The sequence below is a fragment of the Trachypithecus francoisi genome, unplaced genomic scaffold (assembly GCF_009764315.1).
Source record: "Trachypithecus francoisi isolate TF-2019V2 unplaced genomic scaffold, Tfra_2.0 Lachesis_group4, whole genome shotgun sequence".
Lineage (NCBI taxonomy): Eukaryota > Metazoa > Chordata > Mammalia > Primates > Cercopithecidae > Trachypithecus > Trachypithecus francoisi.
Window position 1 is genome coordinate 150574205 of NW_022681469.1, and position 16776 is coordinate 150590980.

The following is a 16776-nucleotide window of genomic DNA, read 5'->3' on the forward strand; positions in this document are numbered from 1 at the left end:
AAAAAAAAAAAAAAAAAGTGCTGGGATTATAGACATGAGCCACTACGCCAGGCTGAAATCTATTGTTTTTATACCAAGCAGTGGGCAAGCCTGCTCTTTGTCCAGGAGGAAACATTAACTTGTCTCTGAAGATTAGTAGTTGTATAAACAACTCTGAGAAAAGCCCCAAATAAAGAGCATTCTTGGGCCTTGCATTCTTGGCATACACAGCAAGACATGTAAGCACGCAACAGATCCATGGAGGACTTTCAATACAAAGATCACAGTAATAATTGTTTCAGGCAAAAATTATTGATGGGCTGGGCACAGTGGCTCATGCCTGTAACCCCAGCGCTTTGGGAGGCTGAGGCAGGAGGACTGCTTGAGCCTAGGAGTTTGAAACTCACCCAAGCAACATACCATGACCTTATCTCTAAAAAAAAAAAAAAAAAAAAAAAAGTTTTAAATTAGCCAGGCATAGTGGTGTACACCTGAAGTCTCAGCTACTCAGGAGGTTGAGATAGGAAGCTGAGCCCAGGAGGTTCAGGCTGCAGTAAGCTGTGTGATTGAGCTACTGCACTCCAGCCTGGACGACAAAGTGAGACCCTGTCTCAAAAACAACAACAAAATCGATGAATGCTTAAATTAGTAGGCACTGTTACGATGAAAAACAGAACAGTCACATATTTTCCCACAAAATGTTTATTAAATGCTTACTAAATACAAAGAAAAGCTAGTAACTTTAAAGTAGAGCAATCTGGCAAACATTAACCAAGTGAACAAAGTTAACATCACCAGGAACGAGAAAAACTGACATCATGTGACTCTTCCTATGATGCCTTGAAAAGGACACATTCTCTGGTGTTCTTGCCAAAAAGGAACAACCTGTTTTTTTTTTTGTTGTTGTTGTTGTTTTTGATAACGGAGTCTTGCTCTATAGCCCAGGCTGGAGTGCAGTGGCGTGATCTCGACTCACTGCAACCTCCGCCTCCTGGGTTCAAGTGATTCTCCTGTCTCAGTCTCCTGAGTAACTGGGATTACAGGCGTGCACCACCATGCCCAGCTAATTTTTTGTATTTTTAGTAGAGACGGGATTGCACCATATTGGCCAGGATGGTCTCAATCTCTTGACCTCATGACCCACCCGCCTTGGACTCCCAAAGGGCTGGGATTACAGGCGTGAGCCACTGCACCCGGCCATAACCTGCATTTAAACATAAGAAAACATCAGGCCAGGCGCAGTGGCTCACGCCTGTAATCCCAGCACTTTGGGAGGCCAAGGCAGGTAGATGACCTGAGGTCAGGAGTTTGAGACCAGCCTGGCTAACATGCCGAAACCCTATCTCTACTAAAAGTACAAAAATTAGCCCAGCATGGTGGTGGGTGCCTGTAATCCCAGCTACTCCGGAGGCTGAGGCAGGAGAATCACTTGAACCCGGTAGGCAGAGGCTGCAGTGAGCAGAGATAGCGCCACTGCACTCCAGCCTGGGCAAAAGAGCGAGAGCGAGACTCCATCTTTAAAAAATTTGAAAAAAAAAAATCATAAGGAAACATCAAATAACCCTTAAGTAAGGAACAGTCTGTAAAATAACAGGCCAGTACTCAAAAAAAATGCCAAGATCATTAAAGACTGAAAAATTGCAGAACTGTTCCAGACTGAAGAATGTGACAACTAAATGTGAAGAGTAATTCTGGATAAATAGAATCCTGGGCCAGAGATAGAACATTCATGTTATAATTAGCAAAATTTGAATGAAATCTATAGATTGGATCCTACATCAATGTTAATTTCTTATTCCGGGGTTAAATGTGATGTTTACAATAGAGGGATCTGTGGGTAGAGTATGGGAATTCTTCTTACTGTTTTTCACAAATTCTTTTTATGTTTTTTTTTTTTGAGACGGAGTCTTGCTCTGTCACCCAAGCTGGAGTGCACTGGCCAGATCTCAGCTCACTGCAAGCTCCGCCTCCCGGGTTCACGCCATTCTCCTGCCTCAGCCTCCCAAGTAGCTGGGACTACAGGCGCCCGCCACCTCGCCCGGCTAGTTTTTTGTATTTTTTAGTAGAGACGGGGTTTCACCATGTTAGCCAGGATGGTCTCGATCTCCTGACCTTGTGATCCGCCCGCCTCGGCCTCCCAAAGTGCTGGGATTACAGGCTTGAGCCATGGCGCCCGGCCTTTTTATGTTTGAGACAGGGTCTCGCTCTATCACTCAGGCTGGAGTGTAGTGCTGCGATTCTGGCTCCCTGCAACCTCCGCCTCCCGGGTTCAAGCAATTCTGCCTCAGCCACACAAGTAGCTGGGAATACAGGCATGCGCCATGACACCTGGCTTTTTTTTTTTTTTGCTTTAAATTCAGGGAAACGTGCAGAATGTGCAGTTTTGTTACATAGATATACATATGCCATGGTGGTTTGCTGCACCCATTAACCCATCCTCTAGGTTTTTTTTGTTTGTGTGTTTTTGAGACAGAGTCTCACTCTGTCGCCCAGGCTGGAGTACAGTGGCACCATCTCGGCTCACTGCAAGCTCCACCTCCTGGATTCATGCCATTCTCTTACCTCAGCCTCCCGAGTAGCTGGGACTACAGGCGCCTGCCACCATGCCCAGTTAATTTGTTTTTTGTATTTTTTAGTAGAGACGGGGTTTCACCACGTTGGTCAGGCCGGTCTCGAACTCCTGACCTCGTGATCCGCCCACCTCAGCCTCCCAAAGTGCTGGGATTACAGGCATGAATCACTGTGCCTGGCCTTTTTTTTTTTTTTTTTTTTTTTTGAGGAGTCTCGCTCTGTTGCCCAGGCTGGAGTGCAGTGACACGATCTTGGCTCACTGCAACTTCCATCTCCAGAATTCAAATGGTTCTCCTTCCTCAGCCTCCTAAATAGCTGGGATTACAGGCGTGCGCCACCACACCCAGCTTTTTTTTTTTTTTTTTTTTTTTTGAGACAGAGTCTCGCTCTGTCGCCCAGGCTGGAGTGCAGTGGCCGGATCTCAGCTCACTGCAGGCTCCGCCTCCCAGGTTTATGCCATTCTCCTGCCTCAGCCTCCCGAGTAGCTGGGACTACAGGCGCCCGCCACCTCGCCCGGCTAGTTTTTTGTATTTCTTAGTAGAGACGGGGTTTCACCGTGTTAGCCAGGATGGTCTCGATCTCCTGACCTCGTGATCCGCCCATCTTGGCCTCCCAAAGTGCTGGGATTACAGGCTTGAGCCACCGCGCCCATCCTCCAGCTAACTTTTTACATTTTTGGTAGCGATGGGGTTTCACCATGTTGGCAAGGTTGGTCTTGAACTCCTGACCTCAAGTGATCTGCCCACCCGGCCTCACGAAGTACTGGAATTACAGGTGTGAGCCACTGTGCCTGGCTGGCCTTTTTTTTTTTTTTTTTTTTTGAGACAGAGTCTGGCTCTGTCACTCAGGCTGGAGTGCAGTGGCATGATCTTGGCTCACTGCAACCTCTGCTTCCTGAGTTCAAGCAATCCTCATGCCTCAGCCTCCCTAGTAGTTTGGATCACAGATGCACACCACCAGGCTAGGCTAATGTTTGTATTGTTACAGAGACGGGGTTTCACCATGTTGGCCTGGATGGTCTTGAACTCCTGACCTCAAGTGATCCGCCCGCCTCGGCCTCCCAAAGTGTTGGGATTACAAGCATTCACCACCATGTCTGGCCTCCTCATAACATTTTTAACAGCAGTTATAATAAATCTGAATGCACACCATGTAATGCCTATGGAACTAATAACTAATCTTCTATTGTGCAGTGCTACTAGTCATATATATAGATGTTTTTGTGATTCTCAAATACACAAACCACCTAAAAGCATCATATATCCAGATATTCACTGCAGCCTGAATAGCAGATTGGGAACAACTTAAACATTAGTCAGTAGGTGACCGGTTAGTTGTGTCATTCTTTTTGAGACAGGGTCAGCTCTGTCGCTCAGGCTGAAGTGCAGTGGCAAGATCATAGCTGACTGCAACCTCCGCCTCCCAGATTCCAGCGATCCTCGCACCTCAGCCTCCCAAGTAGCTGGGACCACAGACGTGCAGCACCACGCCCGGCTAATTTTTGTATATTTTGTAGAGATGGAGTCTCGCTATGCTGCCTCGACTGATCTTGAACTCTCAGGCACAAGTGATGCCTCCGCCTCAGCCTCCCAAAGTGCCGGGATTACAGGCATGAGCCACTGAGCCCTGGCCCCTAGTTGTGTCATTCTTACAAAGAACGTCACGCAGCTGTTACCGAGGACTTCCCATTAGTCTTGATATGGCACAATCTCCAAGACACTTAAAGTATAACACACCCTACAGTGTGTATTATGAATTGCTGTTTGTGTGAGGAAATGATTATATTCATACGTAAGTTTATAAATTCAGAAAGCATTCCAAAAATTCATAGAGTATCCAGGGGGTAACTTTGCCTCTAGTGTTGAACTAGAGGTGGGAGGAAGATTTGATTTCCACCACATGCCCTTTGGTGCCTTTTGAATTCAGAACAATTCCCATTATTTATTAAAAATAAAATACCAGCCGGGTGCGGCAGCTCACGCCTATAATCCCAACACTTTGGAAGGCGGAGGCGGGAGGATCACTTGAACTCTGAAGTTTGAGACCACCCTGGGCAACATGGTGAGACCCTATGTCTACAAAAAGAAAATAAATAAAGTAAAATATCACGTGTTACGGAATCCCTGGTATTTGGCGGGACACTGGATACTGGAGACAACTGTGGAGCTCTTTGGAAATTTACCTTAACAGGGAGTCCTCTCAAAGGCAGGAATGACTCTACAAGGGTGAGTTTTCAAATCTGCCATGGGGGCCTCGGGCCTCAGCAGCATCCAGAGCCCTACGGACGGGCAGGTTCTTACGTCTCAACTCCCATCGCACCAGTTCTGTAGCTTTCTAAAGGTATCCAGCACTTTCTACCTTGCATTCTATCTTCATCTTCGCTAGGCCTCACAGCACCGCATGATTCCGGGGGAGGGTGCTTATCAGACTCGCGTGTGTCCCCACGGCACCTAAGGCACCATCAAGCACACGGTCCAGAAAGCTCCAATGAAAGACATAAAAGGGTGAACCCGGGGGGCGGAGCTTGTAGTGAGCCGAGATCGCGCCACTGCACTCCAGCCTGGGCGACAGAGCGAGACTCCGTCTCAAAAAAAAAAAAAAAAAAGGCATAAAAGCAGCAAAGAAAGGAGACTGAGGGGCAAACCGCGAGAGTAGAGGCGGGAGGAGGCCCACCCTACGCCCTGCCCCCCCGGAGCACAAGCACCGACTGCGTCCTGGGCTCCGGGTCCACAAAGCTGGGCCCCACTGAGTTGCGACACCTGAACCAAGGAGCACGGTCGGCAGGGAACAGGCTCCTCCCGTGCGCGATGACGCCACGGCCGCCGCGCGAGGGGTGGGACCGTAGGCGCCATGCAGCCATAGACCAATGGACGGGCGCCAGACGACCTGTGGCCCAATGGCGGAGGCGCGCGGGCACGCTGGGGGCGGGCCGGACGCGCCGACTTTTCCAGAAGACCCGGATAGTTCCTCCTAGCCACGCCGCGCCGGCTCTGGGCTCTCAGCATCGTTTCCTTTTCCTCCGCTGGAGCAGCGATGGCGGCGGTGAAAACCTTGAACCCCAAGGCCGAGGTGGCCCGAGCGCAGGCGGCCCTGGCGGTCAACATCAGCGCGGCGCGGGGTCTACAGGACGTGCTAAGGACCAACCTGGGGCCCAAGGGCACCATGAAGATGTGAGGCGGGGCTGAAGGGAGGGACGGGTGGGCACCGCGCGCCGCCACGCACCTGGCTGGCCCGGGACCGCGGGCTGGAGCCCGCCGCCTCGGAGTTCCGCAGCCGCCCTTCTCCGCGTCCTTCGGGGTCGGCCCTGTTCTCTGCTAAGCCCCACCGTCCCGGCCATTTCTTCCAGCGTCGATGCCGTCTCCGGGGAGAACAAAGCGGCTCTAGAGCGCGGCGTTCCCCGCCCTTTGGGGCTTCCAGGCATCCTGAGGACTCGGCACAATCTCTGCGGGGACGGGGTGGGCACTACACCTGTCCTCCAGCCTCGGGAGATAACTAGCCCCATATCCCTGGCTCCGTAAGATCTGGGAAGATCTCGTTTTCTAATGGGACTTTTAGTTATCGTTGAAAAAGTCACAGTCTGATTCATTTCTGTCCCTTAAACAGGCTCGTTTCTGGCGCTGGAGACATCAAACTTACTAAAGACGGCAATGTACTGCTTCACGAAATGGTGAGAGGTGCTCTGCTCTAGGTCAGAATGGTCTTGATTTTCCGTAGATTGTTTGCTTTGTAGAAAGATTTGCAGTGTCCGTTTTCAAGGTAGGAGAACATTTAGAAGTGGCATGTAACCAGTAATAGTACTCACAGTGCCTGGAGTCTGACAGCTCTGCCTTTGAATCCCTGCTTTTTTGCTATTCACAGTCTGGGCTAAAGGACTGTAATTGTATATTAAAGTTAATTATTATAAAATTTGAAAAATTAAGAGAGGTTGACACAATCACTTGGGCAAAATGCATGAGAATGATTTTTCTTCTTTTTTTTTTTTTTTTTTTTTAGTTTTTATTAGATGAAGTGTTGCTGTGTTGCTCGGTGGCACAATCTTGGCTCACTGCAACCTCCACCTCCCAGGTTCAAGCGATTCCTCTGTCTTAGTCTCCCAAGTAGCGAGGATTGCAGGCTCGGGCCACCACTCCCAGTTGATTTTTGTATTTTTAGTGGAGAGAGGATTTCACCGTGTTGGCCAGGCTGGTCTTGAACTCCTGACTTCAGGTGATCCGCCCGCATCAGCCGCCGAAAGTGCTGGGATTACTAGGCGTGAGCCACCGCACGCAGCCGGTTTTTCTCTTTTTAAAACAGCAATTTCTGTGTTAGGTCTCATCTCCAAGTGGAGGGGATTGAAATCTGTCTCTTTGCAAGTCTTAGGGATGGAGAATATGAGATTATTGAGGGGAGTATGCGTTTTACTCATCCCCTAAATTCCCAAAACTTAGCAGTTCAAGAACAGGAAATGATTTCCTGCTGATTTGAGTTCAGAATAATACTTAGGATTTTGCTAGTAGTGTACCAAGCTATCAACATCCAAATGAAATATCTTTAGTAAGGACTTGCTAACCTAGGAGGTGTAGTGTTTGTTTTTAGTGGGCTCAATAGTGGCCCGTGTTGGAAAACTGGAGCTACAGTTAAACTTGACGTCAGAATTGTTTGGGGGCTGGGTGTGGTGGCTCATGCTTGTAATCCCAGCACTTTGGAAGGCTGAGGGCTCATTTGAGGCCAGGATTTCACGACCAGCCCTGGCCAACATGGTAAAACTCTGTCTCTACGAAAAATACAAAAATTAGCTGGACGTGGTCCTGCACGCCTGTTGTCTCAGCTACTCCAGAGGCGGAGCCAGGAGAATCGATTGCTTGAACCTGGGAGGCTGAGGTTTCATTGAGCCGAGTTTGTGCCACTGCACTCCAACGTAGGTGACAGACACTGTCTCCAAAACAAAACAAAAAATTATTTGGGTTTTAGTGTGTGAGAAATACAGCGTAAGTAGAGAGAAGCACATTGAACATTTACAATTTAAGAAATAATTATAAAATGGACACACACAACCACTGCTGTAGCTAAGAAATAAATTGTTCCTACCACCTCAGAAGTCTCCTCCCACTGGAACTTCTCTCCAATCTCCAGAAGTCTTTCAGTTTTCTTTGAAAAAATTACAAACCTACAAAAATAATTATGATGTGTGTGCCCTTTAGGAGATACCTGACTTATTCTCACTAGAGCCATACACTTGCCATAAAGAGGCAAGTATGTAAAATTATGTTTTACTGTTAACTGGTAGCTCTGTCATTTTGACTTAACTTTTAGCCTCAAGCTTCCTCATCTGTAGAGTAGAGATAACCTGGGAAATAAGTTACACATGAAAACGTTTCAATCATAATTGCATGTGCGTGATACCTAATCGAAGTAATTTGTAGCCAAACACTTGAGTAGCTTTTTCAAGTAGATAGCACTTAAAGAGGCCCTTCCTACATTTTGTTTGGGGTATATTTAGACTGCTTCATGTTGTTTTAAGTGATTCATTCTTTTTCTACTTTCAGCAAATTCAACATCCAACAGCTTCTTTAATAGCAAAGGTAGCAACAGCCCAGGATGATATAACTGGTGATGGTACAACTTCCAATGTCCTAATCATTGGAGAACTACTGAAACAGGCGGATCTCTACATTTCTGAAGTATGCACAACTCTTGTTTCTGTAATATTTTATTGTATATAGGAAGTGTCTGATACTTATTTATACAAATTGATGTGCTGTTAATAGCTGAGGCCATACGGTAGAACTAGGGGGCTTAAATCTGGGTCTTTGTCCTGATCTAAAACAAATTGTGACCTTGGACAGGTTATGGAACCTTTCTTGGCCTGAAAATAATTTTGTAATGAAGTTGCATTGCCTATGTGATTTGTATCTGTCCTTAGTGTAGATTAATAATTTAGATCTAAAAGTGGAATGTTTAGGACTAGGAATATTTGTTAGGAAAAAAGCATCCAAAAGCTTATATTTGGATAAATTCCACTTTTTTAAGCCCTGACTAGTTCCAAGGTTAAAACAAACCTCAGTGAGTATGAATCTGTTGTCAGAATTTCCTGGAAAAAGAGAGCAGTCTTTATTTTTATTAGTAAATGATGTGAATTAGTTTGAGATTATCTATAGAAAAGATAGAATAGGCCAAGCGTGGTCGCTCACACCCGTAATCCCAGCCGAGGTGGGCGGATCACCTGAGGTCGAGAGTTCGAGACCAGTCTGACCAACATGGAGAAACCCCATCTCTACTAAAAATACAAAAATTAGCTGGGCATGGTGGCCCATGCCTGTAATCCCAGCTACTTGGGAGGCTGAAGTAGGACAATCGCTTGAACCCAGGAGGCGGAGGATGTGGTGAGTTGGGATCGTGCCATTGCCTCCAGCCTGGGCAACAAGTGTGAAACTCCGTCTCCAAAAAAAAAAAAAAAAAAGAAAAGATAGAATAGTGTTACCATCTGTGAGTTGTTGGTTGGGACACAGTGTCGGTTTTGAAATGATTCAGAGTGGTTTGCACAGTGAATACCCAAGTGTGCTTTATAGTTTCCTTGGCTTTGACCCTGTGTTAGAGCATTACCTGTTCTCCTCTGCATTGAAAGGAATATTTATCCTTTTAAATGTATTCAGAAAGCCAGCACATTATATTACCTCGTGTTCAAAGGTACGATGATCCAGAATACCCCTTCAGGAATTAACTGAACTTTGTTATGAACTGTGGTTGCACCTACTTGAAGATGCAAGTGTTAATGTGTGTTTATTGTAGGGCCTTCATCCCAGAATAATCACTGAAGGATTTGAAGCTGCAAAAGAAAAGGCCCTTCAGTTTTTGGAAGAAGTCAAAGTAAGCAGAGAGATGGACAGGGAAACACTTATAGATGTGGCCAGAACATCTCTTCGTACTAAAGTTCATGCTGAACTTGCAGATGTCTTAACAGAGGTATGTATTAAATGTTGTCTGTGTCTGGTATAGTACACCTATATAGAAAATCTCTGATAGTAGAAACATGAATATAATTCCCAATTTCAATTACAAAGTGCTGTATAGGTTCGTTTTTGGGGCAATGATACCTAATTTGTGTCTTTAAAATGAGGAAATTCAAATAATAGTATACGTAACCGGGTTATAAAAGTAAAATTGAAGCTTTCATTAAAAGATTTATAAAGTGGAGATTTTGTTATTAGAAAGCTTCCAAGTTGGCCGGGCGCGGTGGCTCAAGCCTGTAATCCCAGCACTTTGGGAGGCCAAGATGGGCGGATCACAAGGTCAGGAGATCAAGACCATCCTGGCTAACACGGTGAAACCCCGTCTCTACTAAAAAATACAAAAAAAACTAGCCGGGCGAGGTGGCGGGCGCCTGTAGTCCCAGCTACTCGGGAGGCTGAGGCAGGAGAAGGGCATGAACCCAGGAGGCGGAGCTTGCAGTGAGCTGAGATCCGGCCACTGCACTCCAGCCTGGGTGACAGAGCGAGACTCCGCCTCAAAAAAAAAAAAAAAAAGCTTCCAAGTTGCCAGTATTTTTAATAAAACAAGAGGAATGTTAACGTTAATTAATGTTAATGTTTGGGAATTACAGATTGAGATTTCAGAAATGTAAATTACTTCAGTTGTTGCTGTTTACATATAATACATTCTGTTCGCTCATAGAAAAAGACTTAAATCAGTGTATAATTGTAAAATGAAACTGTCTACTTTAGCTTTCGGAAAAGCAACATGTTTCTGCTGCTGTAAATTGAATTTACTTAATGGTTATGCTTCTCCAATTGCAGGCTGTAGTGGACTCCATTTTGGCCATTAAAAAACAAGATGAACCTATTGATCTCTTCATGATTGAGATCATGGAGATGAAACATAAATCTGAAACTGATACAAGGTAGGTGGTAGAATACTGTGAAATACTAATGATCGGGCGTGGGGTCTTACGCCTGTAATCCCAGCACTTTGGGAGGCCGTAGCGGGCAAATCACCTGAGGTCAGGAGTTCCAGACCAACCTGGCCAACATGGGGAAACCCCGTTTCTATTAAAATTACAAAAATTAGCTGGGCGTACCGGGCGTGGTGGCACGCGCCTGTAATCCCAGCTACTCGGGAGGTTGATGCAGCAGAATCGCTTGACCCTGGGAGGTGGAGGTCGCAGTGAGCTGAGACCACACCATTGCACTCCAGCCTGAGTGACAACAGCGAAACTCCATCCCAAAAAAATAAAAAATAAACTGTGTTTAGAAATTTAGGGGTGCTTTGTACAATATATGGTTGGCTTTTTTTTTTTTTTTTCCCCTGAGACCGAGTCTCACTCTTGTGGCCCAGGCTGGAGTGCAGTGGCACAATCTCTGCTCAACTGCAAGCTCTACCTTCCGGGTTCACGTCATTCTGCTCCAGCTTCCTGAGTAGCTGGGACTACAGGTGCCCACCACCACGCCTGGCTAATTTTTTTTGTATTTTTAGTAGAGAAGGGTTTTCATCATGTTAGCCAAGATGGTCTTAATCTCCTGACCTCGTGATTCACCCGCCTCGGCCTCCTAGAGTGCTGGGATTACAGGCATGAGATCGTTGGCAATTTTTAAAATATCTTTGGGTATAAAATGTATATTTACCTGAAGATGTAAGTTGGATAAATTGCTAGATGAATATTGTTTTTACTTTTAGTAATATTTTCTCCTGAAATAAGGTGAATGTGACGTTATACTTATAGTTAGAATGATTCTGAAAAGTGAATGACATCAGTCATTTGGCATTTTTTGAATTGCTAGGTACGAAGCATAATGAGAAGTAGTAGAGAAATTTAAAAAATTTTTTTCAAAGACTTAGAAAATGTGTTTTTCTTTTTTTTTTTTTTTTTTGTGGAGAATGGAGTCTCCCTATGTTGCCCGGGCTGGTTTTAAATTCCCGGGATTAAGGTGTCCTCTCACTTCTGCCTCCCTAAGTGCTGGGATTACAGGCGCTTGGCAGAAAACATGTTTTTAAAGGACGTCATCACAGTTTGACAGCCTACTAGTGAGACTATCTCTGCAGACTTTGCTGTACAGCATAGGATCTTTAAGTAATTCAAGAAATAGGCTGGACGCGGTGGCTCATGCCTGTAATTCCAGCACTTTGGGAGACCGAGGCAGGCAGATCACAAGGTCAGGAGATCGAAACCATCCTGGCTAACACAGTGAAACCCCATCTCTACTAAAAATACAAAAAATATTAGCTGGACATGGTGGTGGGCACCTGTAGTCCCAGCTACTCAGGAGGCTGAGGCAGGAGAATGGTGTGAACCCAGGAGGTGGAGCTTGCAGTGAGCCGAGACGACACCACTACCCTCCAGCCTGGGCGACAGAGCGAGACTCCGTCTCAAAAAAAAAGAAGTGTGACTGCATGAAATATCAATACCTTCTTAGTTCAGTGTTTAACATATTATACACCCATGTGAAAATCAATAACTAATTTTTTGTGTGTTTGAACAGCTTAATCAGAGGACTTGTTTTGGATCACGGAGCATAGCATCCTGATAGAAAAAAAGGGTAGAGGATGCATACATCCTCACTTGTAACATGTCATTAGAATATGAAAAAACTTAAGTTTATAGCCCCTTAACAGTGAAATGGAGGAGCTTCGTATTTTAGGCGAGTTACTTTTTTGTGAAACTTCGTTTCCCACTGTAAGGACAATAATCCTCAAATTGGTTTGGGAGAGTTATAGGAAATAGTCTCTGAAGATGTATAAGGGACAGGATTGGAGCTCAGTGAACTGTTAAATCTTAGGACTAAACCAGTGTCAGAAGCTACTTTCTTAATGTTTCCTTGCTTTCTGTAACCTTTTTTTTTCCTTAATAGAGAAGTGAGTTCTGGCTTTTTTTACAAAAGTGCAGAAGAGAGAGAAAAACTCGTAAAAGCTGAAAGAAAATTCATTGAAGATAAAGTTAAAAAAATAATAGAACTGAAAAGGAAAGTCTGTGGTGATTCAGATAAAGGATTTGTTGTTATTAATCAAAAGGTGAGAATGAAAACCCAATGTATAAATAGTATGTATCATCCTTTTTGCTTTTAAGGTGGAAGATGTTGAAATTAATTTTTATTTTTGTTATAGGGAATTGACCCCTTTTCCTTAGATGCTCTTTCAAAAGAAGGCATAGTTGCTCTGCGCAGAGCTAAAAGGAGAAATATGGAGAGGTATCTGAGTAATTTGACTTTTACTCATTTTGCAAGTGAATTGGGATTATTTTTCCTTACAATTTATTTTCAGGTTTTTCAAATGTACAATGAATTGTCATTAACTATATTCACATTGTGCACCCCGTCAGCACTGTCCATCTCTAGGACTTTTTTCATAATCACAAACTGAAACCGTATACCCATTAAATAGTTACTCCCCATTTCTCCCTCCCCCTTGCCCCTTGTAAACATTATTTTACTTTTTGTCTCTGATTCAGTATACTTTTTCCCAAAGAGCTCACCACAATAAGAAGCTTTTTAAAATTTTTTTTAATTTTATTGTTATTTTTTGAGACAGTCTTGCCCTGTTGTGCAGTGGTTCATTGCATCTTCCACTTCCTGGGTTCATAGGATTCTCCACCTCCCGAGTAGCTGGGATTACAAGTGTCTGCCACCATGCCCACTGAATTGTTTTGTGTTTTTTTAGTAGAGATGGGATTTTGCCGTGTTAGCTAGGCTGTTGTCAAACTCCTGGCCTCAAGTGATCCACCCACCTCAACCTCCCGAAGTGTTGGGATTACAGGTGTGAGCTACCATGCCTGGCTAATAAAGAGTTCTTGTCCACCTTTGATTTCATTTGCTGACTTGGGGAGAGTGGTTTAAATGGAGGGTTAAGAGAAAATACTAGTTTTCAGCTGGTTGATGGCAAATGGAAAGGCTTAGATTAAAGTACATTTTGAAATGTAATTTTGTGTGTAATTCTGGAAAATTCCTTCCTAAAAATTACTGGTCTTGTCTTTGAAATTCACTGGTAACATTGCTTATCCATCTCCCTTAAAATGCTATTTCAGGCTGACTCTTGCTTGTGGTGGGGTAGCCCTGAATTCTTTTGACGACCTAAGTCCTGACTGCTTGGGACATGCAGGACTTGTGTATGAGTATACATTGGTAAGTGTATTTTCTTCTTCAAGGTAATAAAACCTTTTAGCTCATAAATTATTTTTGTTTGTGTGAGATGAGGTCTCACTCTTGCCCGGGCTGGAGTGCAGTGGTGTGATAACAGTTCACTGCAGCCTCATCTTCCTGGGTTCAAGTGATCCTCCCTCTTCAGGCTCCTGAGCAAATGGACCACAGACATGTGTGCTACCATCCCTGGCTAATTTTTTTTTTTTTTTTGGTAATTTTTGTAGAAACAAGTTCATACTGTGTTGCCCAGGCTGGTCTCAAACTCCTGGGCTCAGGCTGTCCTTCACGCTCAGCCTCCCAAAGTGCTGAGATTACAGGCATGAGCCACTGTGTTCATGAAGTCTTGAGCAGAAAAATTAATTGAAATTCAGGATCAGATTTTTGTTTATATACAATTTGAAGGTTTATTTGTAGTAATGGGAAGCCATTGATGGGGAAAATCCCATTTCTTTTATATGTGATTTTTCAAAAGGAGATAATTTGCTTTAATGTGATCAAGTTTGTTCCTTATTAATATGCTGCTTGTCATTCTCTGTAAGTCCCTCTTCTGTCTTCACTCTGCACAAATCCTGTTTTTGAAAATCATATTTTTTCTACACATAGGGAGAAGAGAAGTTCACCTTTATTGAGAAATGTAACAACCCTCGTTCTGTCACATTATTGATCAAAGGACCAAATAAGCACACACTCACTCAGATCAAAGATGCAGTGAGGGATGGCTTGAGGGCTGTCAAAAATGCTATTGATGATGGTAAGATCCTCACCATATTTCAATTCTATTATATTGGTTTTTTTTTTGAGACGGAGTCTCGCTTTGTCACCCAGGCTGGAGTGCAGTGGCCGGATCTCAGCTCACTGCAAGCTCCGCCTCCCGGGTTTACGCCATTCTTCTGCCTCAGCCTCCCGAGTAGCTGGGACTACAGGCACCCGCCACCTCACCTGGCTAGTTTTTTGTATTTTTTTTAGTAGAGACGGGTTTTCACCGTGTTAGCCAAGATGGTCTCAATCTCCTGACCTCGTGATCCGCCCGTCTCGGCCTCCCAAAGTGCTGGGATTACAGGCTTGAGCCACCGCGCCTGGCCCTATTATATTGTTTTGCTGGTCTGAAAGGCATGGCCGAATACTGTGTTCTTTTATCAGTAGTTTACACAGCCAGACACCATGCAAAAGCAGTCTTCCCTTTAGAATGGCCAGTGGTATGCTAAGATTTTTCATAGCATATCATTATTAAAGGTGAATACAGATAAATGAAATAATACTGATCTGTTGAAAGAGCTGCCAGCGGCTAGTGAAGCCATTCTGTTGAAATATTCTCCTATTTGATATGTTAGTCGCTTGTATTTTGTCATAGTAAATTTGTAAGAAATTAATGGCTTTCATATGTGTATTTTAGTTGTTGTTCATAATTAGTTCTGCAGTTTTCTTAGCATTTTTCCTTTTCCCCCATTCAACAGGCTGTGTGGTTCCAGGTGCTGGTGCTGTGGAAGTGGCAATGGCAGAAGCCCTGATTAAATATAAGCCCAGTGTAAAGGGCAGGGCACAGCTTGGAGTCCAAGCATTTGCTGATGCATTGCTCATTATTCCCAAGGTGTGCACGCTTTTAACAGTCAATCTTCCAAAAGATTTAGCTGATCAAACCTTTTTGATGATGTAGCCTTTATTGATAGTGTGGATTTTGGATAAGCAAGTTTGATCAGTTTTCTTCCTGACTCTAGAACAGATATTCCTCATCATCCAAATGTATTTGGTTTCTCTGGGAGGCCTGAATAACTGACATTTCAGATAACAAGAGATAACCTGTAGTTTAATATTTGCAGTATTAGGGGTTATACTTGAGTACAAACTTGCTTTTTGCTTTTGTTTTAAACTGATACTATTTTCTATTATATACTAATTTGAGGTATAATTTATGACTGGTATATTGCTGCTGGGTTTGAGGTAGATGAGAGAATTGATCAGTAACTTGTGTCTGGTTATTCTCTGAAGGGAGCATAAATGTTCTGTCTTCAGCAATGAGATTTTTTTGTTTTTTTTTGAGACGGAGTTTTGCTCTTGTTGCCCAGGCTGGAGTGCAATGGTGCGATCTCGGCTCACTGCAGCCTCAGCCTCTCAAGTAGCTGGGATTACAGGCACTTGTGACCACACCCAGCTAGGTTTTTGTGGTTTTTTTTTTTTTTTTTTGTATTTTTAGTAGAGATGGGGTTCCACCATGTTGGCCAGGCTGGTCTCGAACTCCCGACTTCAGGTGATCCACCTGCCATGGCCTCCCAGAGTGCTGGGATTACAGGCGTGAGTTACTGCACCAAGCCAAGATTTTCTTTTTTTTTCTTATCTTTTTTTTTTTTTTTTTTTTACTATCAGTTATTCCTGGTTTCTCAAGAATTGAATTTGTTTACTTTAGGTTCTTGCTCAGAACTCTGGTTTTGACCTTCAGGAAACATTAGTTAAAATTCAAGCAGAACATTCAGAATCAGGTCAGCTTGTGGGTGTGGACCTGAACACAGGTAAGAGAATGCAACTGTTGTAGAGGGAAAACTAGATGTAATATATGTGAGTTGAAGCCAGGAAAGATTGAAAATGGGGACCAAAAAAAATATTTTGCTTTGCAATTTGACACCAGTACTATTAGGGAACTCTGGGTTCTAAAATACGATAAAATAGGATATTAATAAAAAATGGAGTGACTAGGTATAACGAAGGGACTAGAGTAGACATGAGTAATTTGGGGATACAATTTTGGAGATGTTGAGTGGTGGTAGATGGTTCAGATTAATGTTGAAGGATTTTCATACTGCATTTGCCTTACTTAGTTTTTAATCAAGTACTATGATAAAATAGATTTGGTGATTATATTCCTGGATGAAAACCAGCTAAAGATAGCAATTAATGCCAGAAAAGGGGATCTCGAAATGTAGTGAAATGGTGATAGCCCTAATCTTAGGTTCCTGTAAACAAAACAACACAAATTAAGTACAAAGTAGGAGATAGCAGGTACATCCATGCAGTATGTGCAAGACCTATTGTTGTCAACATTATTATTTAATAGAAAAGGTTTCTGGAATGAGGGAAATGATCAGTCCATTTTAGCCAGATGATAGTTGAAGTGCTGTACTTCAGTATG

The 16776-nt window shown here is 43.8% G+C and overlaps 2 protein-coding genes and 2 non-coding genes across 9 annotated transcripts in view; 3 read left to right on the forward strand and 1 right to left on the reverse strand.

Moving 5' to 3' along the window:
- PSPH (phosphoserine phosphatase) overlaps positions 1 to 5335 on the reverse strand; it is a 45513-nt gene extending 40178 nt beyond the window's left edge. For 3 of the 6 annotated variants that reach the window (XM_033194545.1, XM_033194543.1, XM_033194544.1), the window contains exon 1: positions 4909 to 5335. In XM_033194545.1, coding sequence (XP_033050436.1) covers positions 4909 to 4915 — 7 coding nt within the window. In that variant the 5' untranslated portion in view covers positions 4916 to 5335. Of the gene's footprint in view, positions 1 to 4732 lie in introns of all 6 variants that reach the window. The other 3 variants (XM_033194548.1, XM_033194547.1, XM_033194549.1) reach the window with 1 other exon arrangement.
- A 34-nt stretch (positions 5336 to 5369) lies between these two features.
- CCT6A (chaperonin containing TCP1 subunit 6A) lies at positions 5370 to 16770 on the forward strand. The gene is given in 13 exon segments (XM_033194550.1): positions 5370 to 5720; positions 6154 to 6217; positions 8076 to 8210; positions 9319 to 9492; positions 10323 to 10426; positions 12003 to 12046; positions 12049 to 12112; positions 12372 to 12531; positions 12625 to 12707; positions 13541 to 13637; positions 14259 to 14406; positions 15110 to 15243; positions 16057 to 16770. Coding segments are annotated over 13 exon segments (1470 nt in total). The 5' UTR covers positions 5370 to 5583; the 3' UTR covers positions 16183 to 16770.
- On the forward strand, positions 9067 to 9197 carry LOC117073876. The gene has a single exon (XR_004433426.1). It is a non-coding gene; the product is annotated as a small nucleolar RNA SNORA22 (small nucleolar RNA).
- Positions 14766 to 14900, forward strand: LOC117073868. Its single transcript, XR_004433418.1, has one exon. It is a non-coding gene; the product is annotated as a small nucleolar RNA SNORA15 (small nucleolar RNA).
- Positions 16771 to 16776: the final 6 nt, after the last annotated feature.